This window comes from Salmo salar, unplaced genomic scaffold, assembly GCF_965601325.2.
Source record: "Salmo salar unplaced genomic scaffold, fSalSal1 ptg000635l, whole genome shotgun sequence".
Taxonomy (NCBI): Eukaryota; Metazoa; Chordata; class Actinopteri; order Salmoniformes; family Salmonidae; genus Salmo; species Salmo salar.
In genome coordinates, this window is record NW_027675447.1 from 366636 (window position 1) to 385639 (window position 19004).

General features: G+C 44.0%; 1 protein-coding gene across 2 annotated transcripts in view; it reads right to left on the minus strand.

The window, feature by feature from the left end:
- The window catches only part of LOC145876911 (tyrosine-protein phosphatase non-receptor type 2), a 32481-nt gene extending 16682 nt beyond the window's left edge, over positions 1-15799 (minus strand). For both annotated transcript variants that reach the window (XM_082972303.1, XM_082972302.1), the window contains exons 1-4: positions 15619-15799; positions 6440-6530; positions 6192-6292; positions 5442-5540 (exon numbers count right to left, since the gene is read on the minus strand). In XM_082972303.1, the coding sequence (XP_082828429.1) occupies positions 5442-5540; positions 6192-6292; positions 6440-6530; positions 15619-15675 (348 nt within the window). In that variant the 5' untranslated portion in view covers positions 15676-15799. The remainder of the gene's footprint in view (positions 1-5441; positions 5541-6191; positions 6293-6439; positions 6531-15618) is intronic.
- Positions 15800-19004: the final 3205 nt, after the last annotated feature.

Sequence of the window (19004 nt, forward strand, 5' to 3'; positions counted from 1 at the left end):
GGGGACAATACATCAGCTGTAGTACTGAGCACACTTCTCCTGTTGGGGGGGGACAATACATCAGCTGTAGTACTGAGGACACTTCTCCTGTTGGGGGGGGGGGACAATACATCAGCTGTAGTACTGAGGACACTTCTCCTGTTGGGGGGGGACAATACATCAGCTGTAGTACTGAGGACACTTCTCCTGTTGGGGAGGGGACAATACATCAGCTGTAGTACTGAGGACACTTCTCCTGTTGGGGGGGGGGACAATACATCAGCTGTAGTACTGAGGACACTTCTCCTGTTGGGGGGGGGGACAATACATCAGCTGTAGTACTGAGCACACTTCTCCTGTTGGGGGGGGACAATACATCAGCTGTAGTACTGAGGACACTTCTCCTGTTGGGGGGGACAATACATCAGCTGTAGTACTGAGCACACTTCTCCTGTTGGGGGGGGGGATAATACATCAGCTGTAGTACTGAGCACACTTCTCCTGTTGGGGGGGGGGACAATACATCAGCTGTAGTACTGAGGACACTTCTCCTGTTGGGGGGGGGGGGTCAATACATCAGCTGTAGTACTGAGGACACTTCTCCTGTTGGGGGGGGGGACAATACATCAGCTGTAGTACTGAGGACACTTCTCCTGTTTGGGGGGGGGACAATACATCAGCTGTAGTACTGAGGACACTTCTCCTGTTGGGGGGGGGACAATACATCAGCTGTAGTACTGAGGACACTTCTCCTGTTGGGGGGGGGACAATACATCAGCTGTAGTACTGAGGACACTTCTCCTGTGGGGGGGGGGGACAATACATCAGCTGTAGTACTGAGGACACTTCTCCTGTTGGGGGGAGGGACAATACATCAGCTGTAGTACTGAGGACACTTCTCCTGTTGGGGGGGGGGACAATACATCAGCTGTAGTACTGAGGACACTTCTCCTGTTGGGGGGGGGACAATACATCAGCTGTAGTACTGAGGACACTTCTCCTGTTGGGGGGGAGGACAATACATCAGCTGTAGTACTGAGGACACTTCTCCTGTTGGGGGGGGGACAATACATCAGCTGTATTACTGAGGACACTTCTCCTGTTGGGGGGGGGGACAATACATCAGCTGTAGTACTGAGGACACTTCTCCTGTTGGGGGGGGGACAATACATCTGCTGTAGTACTGAGGACACTTCTCCTGTTGGGGGGGGGGGGACAATACATCAGCTGTAGTACTGAGGACACTTCTCCTGTTGGGGGGGGGGACGACAATACATCAGCTGTAGTACTGAGGACACTTCTCCTGTTGGGGGGGAGGACAATACATCAGCTGTAGTACTGAGGACACTTCTCCTGTTGGGGGGGGGACAATACATCAGCTGTAGTACTGAGGACACTTCTCCTGTTGGGGGGGGGGGACAATACATCAGCTGTAGTACTGAGGACACTTCTCCTGTTGGGGGGGGGGGGGACAATACATCAGCTGTAGTACTGAGGACACTTCTCCTGTTGGGGGGGGGGACAATACATCAGCTGTAGTACTGAGGACACTTCTCCTGTTGGGGGGGGGGGGACAATACATCAGCTGTAGTACTGAGGACACTTCTCCTGTTGGGGGGGGACAATACATCAGCTGTATTACTGAGGACACTTCTCCTGTTGGGGGGGGGGACAATACATCAGCTGTAGTACTGAGGACACTTCTCCTGTTGGGGACGACGACAATACATCAGCTGTAGTACTGAGGACACTTCTCCTGTTGGGGGGGGACAATACATCAGCTGTAGTACTGAGGACACTTCTCCTGTTGGGGGGGGGGGACAATACATCAGCTGTAGTACTGAGGACACTTCTCCTGTTGGGGGGGACGACAATACATCAGCTGTAGTACTGAGGACACTTCTCCTGTTGGGGGGGGGGGGGACAATACATCAGCTGTAGTACTGAGGACACTTCTCCTGTTGGGGGGGGGACAATACATCAGCTGTAGTACTGAGGACACTTCTCCTGTTGGGGGGGGGACAATACATCAGCTGTAGTACTGAGGACACTTCTCCTGTTGGGGGGGGGGGGACAATACATCAGCTGTAGTACTGAGGACACTTCTCCTGTTGGGGGGGGGGGTCAATACATCAGCTGTAGTACTGAGGACACTTCTCCTGTTGGGGGGGGGTCAATACATCAGCTGTAGTACTGAGGACACTTCTCCTGTTGGGGGGGGGGACAATACATCAGCTGTAGTACTGAGGACACTTCTCCTGTTGGGGGGGGGGACAATACATCAGCTGTAGTACTGAGGACACTTCTCCTGTTGGGGGGGGGACAATACATCAGCTGTAGTACTGAGGACACTTCTCCTGTTGGGGGGGGGGGACAATACATCAGCTGTAGTACTGAGGACACTTCTCCTGTTGGGGGGGGGGACAATACATCAGCTGTAGTACTGAGGACACTTCTCCTGTTGGGGGGGACAATACATCAGCTGTAGTACTGAGCACACTTCTCCTGTTGGGGGGGGGGATAATACATCAGCTGTAGTACTGAGCACACTTCTCCTGTTGGGGGGGGGGACAATACATCAGCTGTAGTACTGAGGACACTTCTCCTGTTGGGGGGGGGGATAATACATCAGCTGTAGTACTGAGCACACTTCTCCTGTTGGGGGGGGGGACAATACATCAGCTGTAGTACTGAGGACACTTCTCCTGTTGGGGGGGGGGTCAATACATCAGCTGTAGTACTGAGGACACTTCTCCTGTTGGGGGGGGGGGGACAATACATCAGCTGTAGTACTGAGGACACTTCTCCTGTTGGGGGGGGGGGACAATACATCAGCTGTAGTACTGAGCACACTTCTCCTGTTGGGGGGGGGGGGACAATACATCAGCTGTAGTACTGAGGACACTTCTCCTGTTGGGGGGGGGGGACAATACATCAGCTGTAGTACTGAGGACACTTCTCCTGTTTGGGGGGGGGACAATACATCAGCTGTAGTACTGAGGACACTTCTCCTGTTGGGGGGGGGGACAATACATCAGCTGTAGTACTGAGGACACTTCTCCTGTTGGGGGGGGGGGACAATACATCAGCTGTAGTACTGAGCACACTTCTCCTGTTGGGGGGGGACAATACATCAGCTGTAGTACTGAGGACACTTCTCCTGTTGGGGGGGACAATACATCAGCTGTAGTACTGAGGACACTTCTCCTGTTGGGGGGGAGGGACAATACATCAGCTGTAGTACTGAGGACACTTCTCCTGTTGGGGGGGGGGGATAATACATCAGCTGTAGTACTGAGGACACTTCTCCTGTTGGGGGGGGACAATACATCAGCTGTAGTACTGAGGACACTTCTCCTGTTGGGGGGGGGGACAATACATCAGCTGTAGTACTGAGGACACTTCTCCTGTTGGGGGGGGGGTCAATACATCAGCTGTAGTACTGAGGACACTTCTCCTGTTGGGGGGGGGGTCAATACATCAGCTGTAGTACTGAGGACACTTCTCCTGTTGGGGGGGGGGGGGGGACAATACATCAGCTGTAGTACTGAGGACACTTCTCCTGTTGGGGGGGGGGGACAATACATCAGCTGTAGTACTGAGGACACTTCTCCTGTTGGGGGGGAGGGACAATACATCAGCTGTAGTACTGAGGACACTTCTCCTGTTGGGGGGGGGGACAATACATCAGCTGTAGTACTGAGCACACTTCTCCTGTTGGGGGGGGGGTCAATACATCAGCTGTAGTACTGAGGACACTTCTCCTGTTGGGGGGGGGACAATACATCAGCTGAAGTACTGAGGACACTTCTCCTGTTGGGGGGGGGGGACAATACATCAGCTGTAGTACTGAGCACACTTCTCCTGTTGGGGGGGGGGACAATACATCAGCTGTAGTACTGAGGACACTTCTCCTGTTGGGGGGGGGGACAATACATCAGCTGTAGTACTGAGCACACTTCTCCTGTTGGGGGGGGGACAATACATCAGCTGTAGTACTGAGGACACTTCTCCTGTTGGGGGGGGGGGGACAATACATCAGCTGTAGTACTGAGGACACTTCTCCTGTTGGGGGGGACAATACATCAGCTGTAGTACTGAGCACACTTCTCCTGTTGGGGGGGACAATACATCAGCTGTAGTACTGAGGACACTTCTCCTGTTGGGGGGGGGTCAATACATCAGCTGTAGTACTGAGGACACTTCTCCTGTTGGGGGGGAGGGACAATACATCAGCTGTAGTACTGAGGACACTTCTCCTGTTGGGGGGGGGGACAATACATCAGCTGTAGAGTGTGTTGGTCCTCACTGTTCAGCATTATAACATTTATGTAGGGTACTTACAGATCCCTTCTCTAAGATTCTGTTCAGCATTATAACATTTATGTAGGCTACTTACAGACCCCTTCTCTAAGATTCTGTTCAGCATTATAACATTTATGTAGGATTCTGTTCAGCATTATAACATTTATGTAGGATTCTGTTCAGCATTATAACATTTATGTAGGCTACTTACAGACCCCTTCTCTAGGATTCTGTTCAGCATTATAACATTTATGTAGGATTCTGTTCAGCATTATAATATTTATGTAGGATTCTGTTCAGCATTATAACATTTATGTAGGATTCTGTTCAGCATTATAACATTTATGTAGGCTACTTACAGACCCTTTGTCTATGATTCTGTTCAGCATTATAACATTTATGTAGGATTCTGTTCAGCATTATAACATTTATGTAGTCTACTTACAGACCCTTTGTCTATGATTCTGTTCAGCATTATAACATTTATGTAGGCTACTTACAGACCCCTTCTCTAGGATTCTGTTCAGCATTATAACATTTATGTAGGATTCTGTTCAGCATTATAACATTTATGTAGGCTACTTACAGACCCCTTCTCTAGGATTCTGTTCAGCATTATAACATTTATGTAGGCTACTTACAGACCCTTTCTCTATGATTCTGTTCAGCATTATAACATTTATGTAGGATTCTGTTCAGCATTATAACATTTATGTAGGATTCTGTTCAGCATTATAACATTTATGTAGGATTCTGTTCAGCATTATAACATTTATGTAGGCTACTTACAGACCCCTTCTCTGGGATTCTGTTCAGCATTATAACATTTATGTAGGCTACTTACAGACCCCTTCTCTAGGATTCTGTTCAGCATTATAACATTTATGTAGGCTACTTACAGACCCCTTCTCTAGGATTCTGTTCAGCATTATAACATTTATGTAGGATTCTGTTCAGCATTATAACATTTATGTAGGATTCTGTTCAGCATTATAACATTTATGTAGGCTACTTACAGACCCCTTCTCTGGGATTCTGTTCAGCATTATAACATTTATGTAGGCTACTTACAGACCCCTTCTCTAGGATTCTGTTCAGCATTATAACATTTATGTAGGATTCTGTTCAGCATTATAACATTTATGTAGGCTACTTACAGACCCTTTCTCTATGATTCTGTTCAGCATTATAACAGCTTTGGAGTTCTGCTCCCAGACCATCAACCAGAAGTGACCGCATGTGTTCTTCAGGGGGCCCTTTGGGAGAAAACACAACACACTGCTTCATCACCAACTGAAACACAGACCAACCTTCAAAATAAACATCCACAATCCTTAGTGCGTGTTTAGAGAAAATCTCACTTCAAACGATCAGTACATAATGAACGGAAACGTCTGAGATACTTGTATGTACTGACCTGAGACAGGAAATAGATTCTTTGGGCTTCACTACTTGTATGTACTGACCTGAGACAGGAAATAGATTCTTTGGGCTTCACTACTTGTATGTACTGACCTGAGACAGGAAATAGATTCTTTGGGCTTCACTACTTGTATGTACTGACCTGAGACAGGAAATAGATTCTTTGGGCTTCACTACTTGTATGTACTGACCTGAGACAGGAAATAGATTCTTTGGGCTTCACTACTTGTATGTACTGACCTGAGACAGGAAATAGATTCTTGGGGCTTCACTACTTGTATGTACTGACCTGAGACAGGAAATAGATTCTTTGAGCTTCACTACTTGTATGTACTGACCTGAGACAGGAAATAGATTCTTTGAGCTTCACTACTTGTATGTACTGACCTGAGACAGGAAATAGATTCTTTGGGCTTCACTACTTGTATGTACTGACCTGAGACAGGAAATAGATTCTTTGAGCTTCACTACTTGTATGTACTGACCTGAGACAGGATATAGATTCTTTGAGCTTCCTCCACCATCACTAAACTTGCATTGATGTAGTCATTTTCAGAGTTTTCAAGTTTAACGCGACTGTGATCATCTGAAACCAGAGACGAAAGATATTTAAAAACGTGTAAAAAAAATTTAAAAAATATCGCGAATCGTCAAGTTGCAAAAACGTTCATCACAACGACGACTAGCGTAAGGCTACTTCATGAACGATAGTTGCACAGACAGAAATACTCACAGGGGCTGACGTCTCTGTACCGGTTTCGGTTCTGATTCTCTGGACGTTTTGCCATCTGATATGAATAGTCACTGGCTTGGCTTCGGATTTCCTGAGGAAAAAAACATGACAACGAAAACCAGCCAATGACTGTCAGTTGAAATGTGACCAGGTCTGACGACCCATACAGCTACTAACCAAGCAGACATCTGCAGTAAGAGAACTAACAAACAAGTTACCTATCGACTTCTTAGAAATGTTTACTACTGGCTACTGGGTATACACTACCTGACTAATTAGCTAGGTCAGCTAACTACTGGCTACTGGGTATACACTACCTGACTAATTAGTTAGGTCAGCTAACTACTGGCTACTGGGTATACACTACCTGACTAATTAGCTAGGTCAGCTAACTACTGGCTACTGGGTATACACTACCTAACTAATTAGCTGGGTCAGCTAACTACTGGGTATACACTACCTGACTAATTAGCTAGGTCAGCTAACTACTGGGTATACACTACCTGACTAATTAGCTAGGTCAGCTAACTACTGGCTACTGGGTATACACTACCTGACTAATTAGCTAGGTCAGCTAACTACTGGCTACTGGGTATACACTACCTAACTAATTAGCTGGGTCAGCTAACTACTGGGTATACACTACCTGACTAATTAGCTAGGTCAGCTAACTACTGGGTATACACTACCTGACTAATTAGCTAGGTCAGCTAACTACTGGCTACTGGGTATACACTACCTAACTAATTAGCTAGGTCAGCTAACTACTGGCTACTGGGTATACACTACCTAACTAATTAGCTGGGTCAGCTAACTACTGGGTATACACTACCTGACTAATTAGCTAGGTCAGCTAACTACTGGCTACTGGGTATACACTACCTAACTAATTAGCTGGGTCAGCTAACTACTGGGTATACACTACCTAACTAATTAGCTAGGTATGCTTACTACTGGCTACTGGGTATACACTACCTAACTAATTAGCTAGGTCAGCTAACTACTGGGTATACACTACCTAACTAATTAGCTGGGTCAGCTAACTACTGGGTATACACTACCTAACTAATTAGCTAGGTCTGCTTACTACTGGCTACTGGGTATACACTACCTAACTAATTAGCTGGGTCAGCTAACTACTGGCTACTGGGTATACACTACCTAACTAATTAGCTGGGTCAGCTAACTACTGGGTATACACTACCTAACTAATTAGCTGGGTCAGCTAACTACTGGGTATACACTACCTAACTAATTAGCTGGGTCAGCTAACTACTGGGTATACACTACCTAACTAATTAGCTGGGTCAGCTAACTACTGGGTATACACTACCTAACTAATTAGCTGGGTCAGCTAACTACTGGCTACTGGGTATACACTACCTAACTAATTAGCTAGGTCAGCTTACTACTGGGTATACACTACCTAACTAATTAGCTAGGTCAGCTAACTACTGGCTACTGGGTATACACTACCTGACTAATTAGCTAGGTCAGCTAACTACTGGCTACTGGGTATACACTACCTGACTAATTAGCTAGGTCAGCTAACTACTGGCTACTGGGTATACACTACCTAACTAATTAGCTGGGTCAGCTAACTACTGGGTATACACTACCTGACTAATTAGCTAGGTCAGCTAACTACTGGCTACTGGGTATACACTACCTAACTAATTAGCTAGGGCAGCTAACTACTGGGTATACACTACCTAACTAATTAGCTGGGTCAGCTTACTACTGGGTATACACTACCTAACTAATTAGCTAGTTCAGCTAACTACTGGCTACTGGGTATACACTACCTAACTAATTAGCTAGGTCAGCTAACTACTGGGTATACACTACCTAACTAATTAGCTAGGTCAGCTAACTACTGGGTATACACTACCTAACTAATTAGCTAGGTCAGCTAACTACTGGGTATACACTACCTAACTAATAAGCTAGGTCAGCTAACTACTGGCTACTGGGTATACACTACCTAACTAATTAGCTGGGTCAGCTTGCTACTGAGTATACCTCTACTATAACCCTGTCTATAATAACCCTGCATATAACCCTGTCTATAACATATATCCTGTCCCTAGCCTAGAACCTCTATAACCCTGCCTAGAACCTCTATAACCCTGCATATAACCCTGCATATAACCCTGCATATAACCCTGTCTATAACCCTGTCTATAACCCTGTCTATAATCCTGTCTATAACCCTGTCTATAACCCTGTCTATAACCCTGTATCCTAGCCCTAGCCTAAACCCCCTATAACCCTGTCTATAACTCTGTCTATAACCCTGTCTATAACCCTGTATCCTATCCCTAGCCTAAACCCTCTATAACCCTGTCTATAACCCTGTCTATAACCCTGTATCCTATCCCTAGCCTAAAACCCCTATAACCCTGTCTATAATTCTGTCTATAACCTCGATAACCCTGCCTATAACCCTGTCTATAACTCTGTCTATAACCCTGTCTATAACCCTGTATCCTATCCCTAGCCTAAACCCTCTATAACCCTGTCTATAACCCTGGTCTATAACCCTGTCTATAACCCTGTATCCTATCCCTAGCCTAAACCCTCTATAACCCTGTCTATAACCCTGTCTATAACCCTGTCTATAACCCTGTATCCTATTCCTAGCCTAAACCCTCTATAACCCTGTCTATAACCCTGTCTATAACCCTGCCTATAACCCTGTATCCTATCCCTAGCCTAAACCCTCTATAACCCTGTCTATAACCCTGTCTATAACCCTGTCTATAACCCTGTCTATAACCAGTCTATAACCAGTCTATAACCAGTCTATAACCAGTCTATAACCAGTCTATAACCAGTCTATAACCAGTCTATAACCAGTCTATAACCAGTCTATAACCCAGTCTATAACCCAGTCTATAACCAGTCTATAACCAGTCTATAACCAGTCTATAACCCTCTGCCCAGGTGAGCCCGACAGGCCCCCTGGCTCATGGACTACTAGCGTGCATGTAAATGCATGAAAAATAAATAAAATCAAACATGAACTATAACACTCTCCTAATAACTAGAATAAGAAAACAGGACTGTGTGTTCCGTGTGACCGAGTAGGTAGTTATATAGGTAGTTATATAGTAGGTAGTTATATAGTAGGTAGTTATATAGTAGGTAGTTATATAGTAGGTAGTTATATAGGTAGTTATATAGTAGGTAGTTATATAGTAGGTAGTTATATAGTAGGTAGTTATATAGTAGGTAGTTATATAGGTAGTTATATAGTAGGTAGTTATATAGTAGGTAGTTATATAGGTAGTTATATAGTAGGTAGTTATATAGTAGGTAGTTATATAGTAGGTAGTTATATAGGTAGTTATATAGTAGGTAGTTATATAGTAGGTAGTTATATAGGTAGATATTTGGGTAGTTATATAGTAGGTAGTTATATAGTAGGTAGTTATATAGGTAGTTATATAGTAGGTAGTTATATAGGTAGTTATATAGTAGGTAGTTATATAGGTAGTTATATAGTAGGTAGTTATATAGTAGGTAGTTATATAGTAGGTAGTTATATAGGTAGTTATATAGGTAGTTATATAGTAGGTAGTTCTATAGGTAGTTATATAGTAGGTAGTTATATAGTAGGTAGTTATATAGGTAGTTATATAGTAGGTAGTTATATAGTAGGTAGTTATATAGTAGGTAGTTATATAGTAGGTAGTTATATAGGTAGTTATATAGTAGGTAGTTATATAGGTAGTTATATAGTAGGTAGTTATATAGTAGGTAGTTATATAGGTAGTTATATAGTAGGTAGTTATATAGTAGGTAGTTATATAGGTAGTTATATAGTAGGTAGTTATATAGTAGGTAGTTATATAGTACGTAGTTATATATGTAGTTATATAGTAGGTAGTTATATAGTAGGTAGTTATATAGGTAGTTATATAGTAGGTAGTTATATAGTAGGTAGTTATATAGTAGGTAGTTATATAGTAGGTAGTTACATAGTAGGTAGTTATATAGGTAGTTATATAGTAGGTAGTTATATAGTAGGTCATTATATAGTAGGTAATTATATAGTAGGTAGTTATATAGGTAGTTATATAGTAGGTAGTTATATAGTAGGTAGTTATATAGGTAGTTATATAGTAGGTAGTTATATAGGTAGTTATATAGGTAGTAGTTATATAGTAGGTAGTTATATAGGTAGTAGGTAGTTATATAGGTAGTTATAGTAGGCAGTTATTTAGTAGGTAGTTATATAGTAGGTAGTTATATAGTAGGTAGTTATATTGGTAGTTATATAGGTAGTTATATAGTAGGTAGTTATATAGGTAGTTATATAGTAGGTAGTTATATAGGTAGTTATATAGTAGGTAGTTATATAGGTAGTTATATAGTAGGTAGTTATATAGGTAGTTATATAGTAGGTAGTTATATAGGTAGTTATATAGTAGGTAGTTATTAGTAGGTAGTTATATAGTAGGTAGTTATATAGGTAGTTATATAGTAGGTAGTTATATAGTAGGTAGTTATATAGTAGGTAGTTCTATAGGTAGTTATATAGTAGGTAGTTATATAGTAGGTAGTTATATAGGTAGTTATATAGGTAGTTATATAGTAGGTAGTTATATAGGTAGTTATATAGTAGGTAGTTATATAGTAGGTAGTTATATAGTAGGTAGTTATATAGGTAGTTATATAGGTAGTTATATAGTAGGTAGTTATATAGTAGGTAGTTCTATAGGTAGTTATATAGTAGGTAGTTATATAGTAGGTAGTTATATAGGTAGTTATATAGGTAGTTATATAGTAGGTAGTTATATAGGTAGTTATATAGTAGGTAGTTATATAGTAGGTAGTTATATAGTAGGTAGTTATATAGGTAGTTATATAGTAGGTAGTTATATAGTAGGTAGTTATATAGTAGGTAGTTATATAGGTAGTTATATAGTAGGTAGTTATATAGTAGGTAGTTATATAGTAGGTAGTTATATAGTAGGTAGTTATATAGTAGGTAGTTATATATGTAGTTATATAGTAGGTAGTTATATAGTAGGTAGTTATATAGGTAGTTATATAGTAGGTAGTTATATAGTAGGTAGTTATAGTAGGTAGTTACATAGTAGGTAGTTATATAGGTAGTTATATAGTAGGTAGTTATATAGTAGGTAGTTATATAGTAGGTAGTTATATAGGTAGTAGTTATATAGTAGATAGTTATATAGGTAGTTATATAGTAGGTAGTTATATAGTAGGTCATTATATAGTAGGTAATTATATAGTAGGTAGTTATATAGGTAGTTATATAGTAGGTAGTTATATAGTAGGTAGTTATATAGGTAGTTATATAGTAGGTAGTTATATAGGTAGTTATATAGGTAGTAGTTATATAGTAGGTAGTTATATAGGTAGTAGGTAGTTATATAGGTAGTTATAGTAGGCAGTTGTTTAGTAGGTAGTTATATAGTAGGTAGTTATATAGTAGGTAGTGTCACGTCCTGGCCAGTATATAAGGTTAATTGTTTTGTAGTTTGGTCAGGGCGTGGCAGGGGGTATTTGTTTTATGTGGTTCGGGGTGGTGTGTTTGTGTAAAGGGTGTTTGATTTAGTAATTCCGGGTTTTGGTTTATGTTTAGTTAATTCTATGGTTAGTCTAGGTTGTGTGTTTCTATGTTTGGTTGATTGGGGTTGGGACTCTCAGTTGAAGGCAGGTGTTGTCTATCTGCCTTTGATTGAGAGTCCCATATATTAGGGTGTGTTTGTATGTGTGAATTGTGGGTGATTGTTCTGTGTATAGCCTTGTGCCTTACCAGACTGTTTATTTGTCGAGTGTTCGTTTTTTGTTATTTTGTATGTTCGGTTTTGAAGATAATTAAAAATCAAGATGAGCATTCACGTACCTGCTGCGTATTGGTCCACATTTTCTGATGACGATTTCGCATTATCGTCAGAAGACGAAGACAACAAATGTGACAGAATCACCCACCACCAAAGGACCAAGCAGCAGAGGAAGGAGCAGACGGAGTTCGAGTTGGACTGGCGGGAGAAGTGGACTTGGGAGGAAGTTCTGGACGGGGCCGGACCCTGGCATCAGGCTGGGGATTATCGACGCCCGCAGGGGGAAATTGAGGCAGCCAAGGCAGAGAGGCGGTGGTACGAGGCCAAGTACGCGCTGAAGGAGAAGCACGAAAGGCACCCCCAAGAAAATTTTGGGGGGGGGCACACGGGTAGTTTGGCTAGGCGTAAGAAGAGCCGGAAGCCAGCTACTCGTGGTTATATGGAGGAGCGTATGGGGTGGAGAGCGCTATGTTTCGCTGAGGAGCGCACTATCTCACCCATACGCACGCACAGTCCGGTGCGCGTTATTCCAGCCCCTCGCAGGTGCCGTGCTAGAGCGGGCATCCAGCCTGGTAGGAGGATGCCTGCGCAGCGCATCTGGTCGCCGGTACGCCTCCGAGGACCAGGCTACCCAACTCCCGCTCTACGCACGGCTACCATCAGGCCCCTGCACAGCCCAGTCTGCCCTGTACGGGCACCCCGCTCGTACAGGGCTACTAGTTCCATCCAGCCAAGACGGGTTGTGCAGGAGGTAAGATCGAGACCGACTGTGCGCCTCCATAGCCCTGGGTTTCCAGCTCCTGTCTCTCGTGCGGACCCGGAAGTGCGTCAACCCAGTCCGACTCGTCCTGTTCCCGCTCCCCGCACTAGCCTGGAGGTGCGTGTACATAATCTGGTAAGCCCAGTACCAGCACCACGCACCAGGCTACAACTGCGTCAACCCAGCCTCGCCAGTCAACAGTCTTCATCAGAGCTGCCCGCCAGTCAACAGTCATCGTCAGAGCTGCCCGCCAGTCAACAGTCATCGTCAGAGCTGCCCGCCAGTCAACAGTCATCGTCAGAGCTGCCCGCCAGTCAACAGTCATCGTCAGAGCTGCCCGCCAGTCAACAGTCATCGTCAGAGCTGCCCGCCAGTCAACAGTCATCGTCAGAGCTGCCCGCCAGTCAACAGTCGTCAAAGCTGCCCGCCAGTCAACAGTCGCCAGAGAGGTCAGACTGCGCTGAACTGCCGGAGTGGTCAGACTGCGCTGAACTGCCGGAGTGGCCAGACTGCGCTGAACTGCCGGAGTGGTCAGACTGCCCTGAACTGCCAGAGTGGCCAGACTGCCCTGAACTGCCGGAGTGGCCAGACTGCCCTGAACTGCCGGAGTGGCCAGACTGCCCTGAACTGCCGGAGTGGCCCGAGTGGCCAGACTGCCCAGACTGTCCCGAATTGCCAGACTGCCCAGACTGTCCCGAATTGCCAGACTGCCCAGACTGTCCCGAATTGCCAGACTGCCCAGACTGTCCCGAATTGCCAGACTGCCCAGACTGTCCCGAATTGCCAGACTGCCCAGACTGTCCCGAATTGCCAGACTGCCCAGACTGGTCCCGAATTGCCAGACTGCCCCGACTGCCCCCCGGCGATGCCAGACTGGTCCGACTGCCCCTCGGCGATGCCAGAGTGGCCCGACAGCCTGGAACGGCCGGAGCCAGAGCCACCTCCAGAAATAGGTGGGTTGGGGAGGGGGGGTGTAGCACAGTGCCGTCGTTGACAGCAGCCACCCTCCCTTCCCTCCCTTTAGAAAAGGGGACTTTTTGTTGGTGTTGCTTGGGGTTATTTTTTGTTAAGGTGCTTCTGGGGTAGCACCTTTAAGGGGGGGGTACTGTCACGTCCTGGCCAGTATATAAGGTTAATTGTTTTGTAGTTTGGTCAGGGCGTGGCAGGGGGTATTTGTTTTATGTGGTTCGGGGTGGTGTGTTTGTGTAAAGGGTGTTTGATTTAGTAATTCCGGGTTTTGGTTTATGTTTAGTTAATTCTATGGTTAGTCTAGGTTGTGTGTTTCTATGTTTGGTTGATTGGGGTTGGGACTCTCAGTTGAAGGCAGGTGTTGTCTATCTGCCTTTGATTGAGAGTCCCATATAATTAGGGTGTGTTTGTATGTGTGAATTGTGGGTGATTGTTCTGTGTATAGCCTTGTGCCTTACCAGACTGTTTATTTGTCGAGTGTTCGTTTTTTGTGTTTTGTTATTTTGTATGTTCGGTTTTGAAGATAATTAAAAATCAAGATGAGCATTCACGTACCTGCTGCGTTTTGGTCCACATTTTCTGATGACGATTTCGCATTATCGTCAGAAGACGAAGACAACAAATGTGACAGGTAGTTATATTGGTAGTTATATAGTAGGTAGTTATATAGGTAGTTATATAGTAGGTAGTTATATAGGTAGTTATATAGTAGGTAGTTATATAGGTAGTTATATAGTAGGTAGTTATATAGGTAGTTATATAGTAGGTAGTTATATAGGTAGTTATATAGTAGGTAGTTATATTGGTAGTTATATAGTAGGTAGTTATATAGTAGGTAGTTATATAGGTAGTTATATAGGTAGTTATATAGTAGGTAGTTATATAGGTAGTTATATAGTAGGTAGTTATATAGTAGGTAGTTATATAGGTAGTTATATAGTAGGTAGTTATATAGGTAGTTATATAGGTAGTTATATAGTAGGTAGTTATATAGTAGGTAGTTATATAGGTAGTTATATAGGTAGTAGGTAGTTATATAGGTAGTAGGTAGTTATATAGGTAGTTATAGTAGGCAGTTATTTAGTAGGTAGTTATATTGGTAGTTATATAGTAGGTAGTTATATAGGTAGTTATATAGGTAGTTATATAGTAGGTAGTTACATTGTTAGTTATATAGTAGGTAGTTATATAGTAGGTAGTGATATAGTAGGTAGTTATATAGTAGGTAGTTATATAGTTTGTAGTTAACTTGTGTTCCATCCACTTCACTGTAACCTGCCCAGTTTCCTAGATATGACATTGGCAACACATGCGCACATACTATTACAGGAAGTCTTTGCTATTTCTCAGAAACAGGCTAGCAAGCTAATGTTGATGTACGTTTCCCGGAAGTCTGACTCTTTATCTGTAAAGCTTCGTTTATCTTTCAGGATCAACACCAGTGTGACTAGTATTATCCATTCAATATACCGTTAAAATTACATCGTTTTGGGCTAGCTAGTATGATGGATAATGTGTATAATTGCTAGCTAGTAACCGGCAGATAGCTATGTTGCTAACTAAATTGGCTAGCTAACGTTTGCTAGGTTAGCAACGCAAAAATAAATAAACACATTGAATGCCCAACTTACATTATAAAGGTTTTGCCACTGTCCAGACGAATCAATTTCCTCAAACTGTTGATCCATTTTGGTATTTTGGCTATTTCTGTCTTGCGCGAAAATAGTTTTGAATGTTATCGTTGTCAATGGTAAGTTAGCTGGCTAGCCTCAACCTGACAGCCACCGACTGAGTGGTGGTGGTGGGGGGGGATCTACGTCATCTACACCAGGGGGGTTCCCAAACCCGGTCCTGGGTGCACGTTTTGGTTGTTGCTCTAACGCTACACAGCTGATTCAAATAATCAAAGCTTGATTATGAGTTGGTTGGGGGTCCCCTGTGGCTCAGTTGGTAGAGCATGATGTTTGCAATGTTAAGGGTTGTGGGTTCGATTCCCACGGGGGACCAGTACGGAGAAAAAAATGTATGAAATGTATGCATTCACTACTGTAAATTGCTCTGGATAAGAGCATCTGATAAATGACTAAAATGTTATTATTTTAATCAGCCAAAACGTACACCCAGAACAGAGTCTGGGGACCCCCCCCCCCCCCCCCCCCCCCCCAGAACCTCCAGTCATTGCAAAGAGGTCACGTTGGCATCGGGTTCTGTGACACCATTGGAAGGGCGACACACCTGTGGGAGAAGTGTGGTGGATTATTAAAAGGATGAGTGGGGTCAGAAGGGAGTGGGGATTATCCAGTGTTGACGAGTGGGAAGGATGTGGCTGTAACAGGCGAGGAGAAGGCAGAGAGATATGATGGCCAAAGCGTTTTTGTCTAAGTGCATAGCTCAGCAAATTTTTCAGAGGAATGGGAGGGAGAGAGAGAGAGAAGAAGAAGAAGAGAGGAGGAGCATCCTGGAGTGCTGGACAGGAGGGAGGATGTGAATTATGCGTTGTTTGCGGCACGGCAGAGGTGAAAAAGGGTAATAGTTAAGGCTGGGTTAACTTACAGTCGTGGCCAAAAGTTTTGAGAATGACACAAATATTAATTTCCACAAAGTTTTCTGCTTCAGTGTCTTTAGATGTTACTATGGAAAACTGAAGTGTAATTACAAGCATTTCATAAGTGTCAAAAGGCTTTTATTGACAATTACATGAAGTTGATGCAAAGATTCAATATTTGCAGTGTTGACCCTTCTTTTTTAAGACCTCTGCAATCCGGCCTGGCATGCTGTCAATTAACTTCTGGGCCACATCCTGACTGATGGCAGCCCATTCTTGCATAATCAATGCTTGGAGTTTGTCAGAATTTGTGGGTTTTTGTTTATCCACCCGCCTTTTGAGGATTAACCACAAATTCTCAATGGGATTAAGGTCTGGGGAGTTTCCTGGCCATGGACCCAAAATATTGATGTTTTGTTCCCCCGAGCCATGGCAAGGTTGCTCCATCATGCTGGAAAAGGCATTGTTCGTCCCCAAACTTTTCCTGGATGGTTGGGAGAAGTTGCTCTCGGAGGATGTGTTGGTACCATTCTTTATTCATGGCTGTGTTCTTAGGCAAAATTGTGAGTGAACCCACTCCCTTGGCTGAGAAGCAACCTCACACATGAATGGTCTCAGGATGCTTTACTGTTGGCATGACACAGGACTGATGGTAGCGCTCACCTTGTCTTCTCCGGACAAGCTTTTTTCCGGATGCCCCAAACAATCGGAAAGGGGATTCAACAGATAAAATGACTTTACCCCAGTCCTCAGCAGTCCAATCCCTGAACCTTTTGCAGAATATCAGTCTGTCCCTGATGTTTTGCAGATTAGGAGACAGCAGCTGGCAATGAATTATTGGGTCAGTTTCACAGGGACATGGGGTATCTCATCCTGCGAAAAGGGATTTTACAGGCATGCAGGGAACATGAGCGAAGACAGAACACAAGCTTTGTGGGTGGGTGGGGTAATACCCAGGCGAAGGAGATGGGACTGTATGGAAGGGAGTTTAGCCCAACGGTAGCTGTTCCTGTAAATTAACCATGGCTACTCCCACCTCCAATAGTAGATCTAGAAGTGTTGGAGAGACTAGGGAAAGATAGGGAGGGTATTGATCCATCTGATTGGAGAGACTACAGAAAGACAGGGAGGGTATTGATCCATCTGGAGAGACTACAGAAAGATAGGGAGGGTGTTGATCCATCTGATTGGACTACAGAAAGACAGGGAGGGTATTGATCCATCTGATTGGACTACAGAAAGACAGGGAGGGTATTGATCCATCTGATTGGACTACAGAAAGACAGGGAGGGTATTGATCCATCTGATTGGACTACAGAAAGACAGGGAGGGTATTGATCCATCTGATTGGACTACAGAAAGACAGGGAGGGTATTGATCCATCTGATTGGACTACAGAAAGACAGGGAGGGTATTGATCCATCTGATTGGACTACAGAAAGAGAGGGAGGGTGTTGATCCATCTGATTGGACTACAGAAAGACAGGGAGGGTATTGATCCATCTGATTGGACTACAGAAAGACAGGGAGGGTGTTGATACATCTGATTGGACTACAGAAAGACAGGGAGGGTATTGATCCATCTGATTGGACTACAGAAAGACACGGAGGGTGTTAATCCATCTGATTGGTTTAAAAGACGTCTGGATACTGTGTAACAGGATGTTGTGGCCATATACACAGATGGTTCAAAAGATCCAAGGACAGGAAGTACTGGGTCAGCGTTTTATAGAGCAGGAATATGAGGTGAAAGTCAGGAAACGTATTCCAGATCATCTGGCTGTATATATACGGCAGAGCTGACGGCCATACTGTTGGCCTTGCAGTGGGTGGAGGAAGTCAGGAAACGTATTCCAGATCATCTGGCTGTATATATACGGCAGAGCTGACGGCCATACTGTTGGCCTTGCAGTGGGTGGAGGAAGTCAGGAAACGTATTCCAGATCATCTGGCTGTATATATACGGCAGAGCTGATGGCCATACTGTTGGCCTTGCAGTGGGTGGAGGAAGTTAAGCCAGAAAGAGTGGTTATTTGCTCTGATTCATGGGCAGTGTTAATGAGTTTCCCGTCCTTTATATCACGTAGCAGACAAGACCTGCTTTATCAGGTGCTACAAACCCATGGCAGGAGAAAACAAATGGGTATACAGATAATATTTACATGGGTCCCAGCTCATGGAGGAGTGGAGGGGAACGAGGCAGTTAATGTACTGGGTCAACAAGCACTAAGTAGTGGGGATGTACTGGTTAAACAAGCACTAAGTAGTGGGGATGTTGATGTACTGGTTAAACAAGCACTAAGTAGTGGGGATGTTGATGTACTGGTTAAACAAGCACTAAGTAGTGGGGATGTTGATGTACTGGGTAAACAAGCACTAAGTAGTGGGGATGTTGATGTACTGGGTCAACAAGCACTAAGTAGTGGGGATGTACTGGTTAAACAAGCACTAAGTAGTGGGGGATGTTGATGT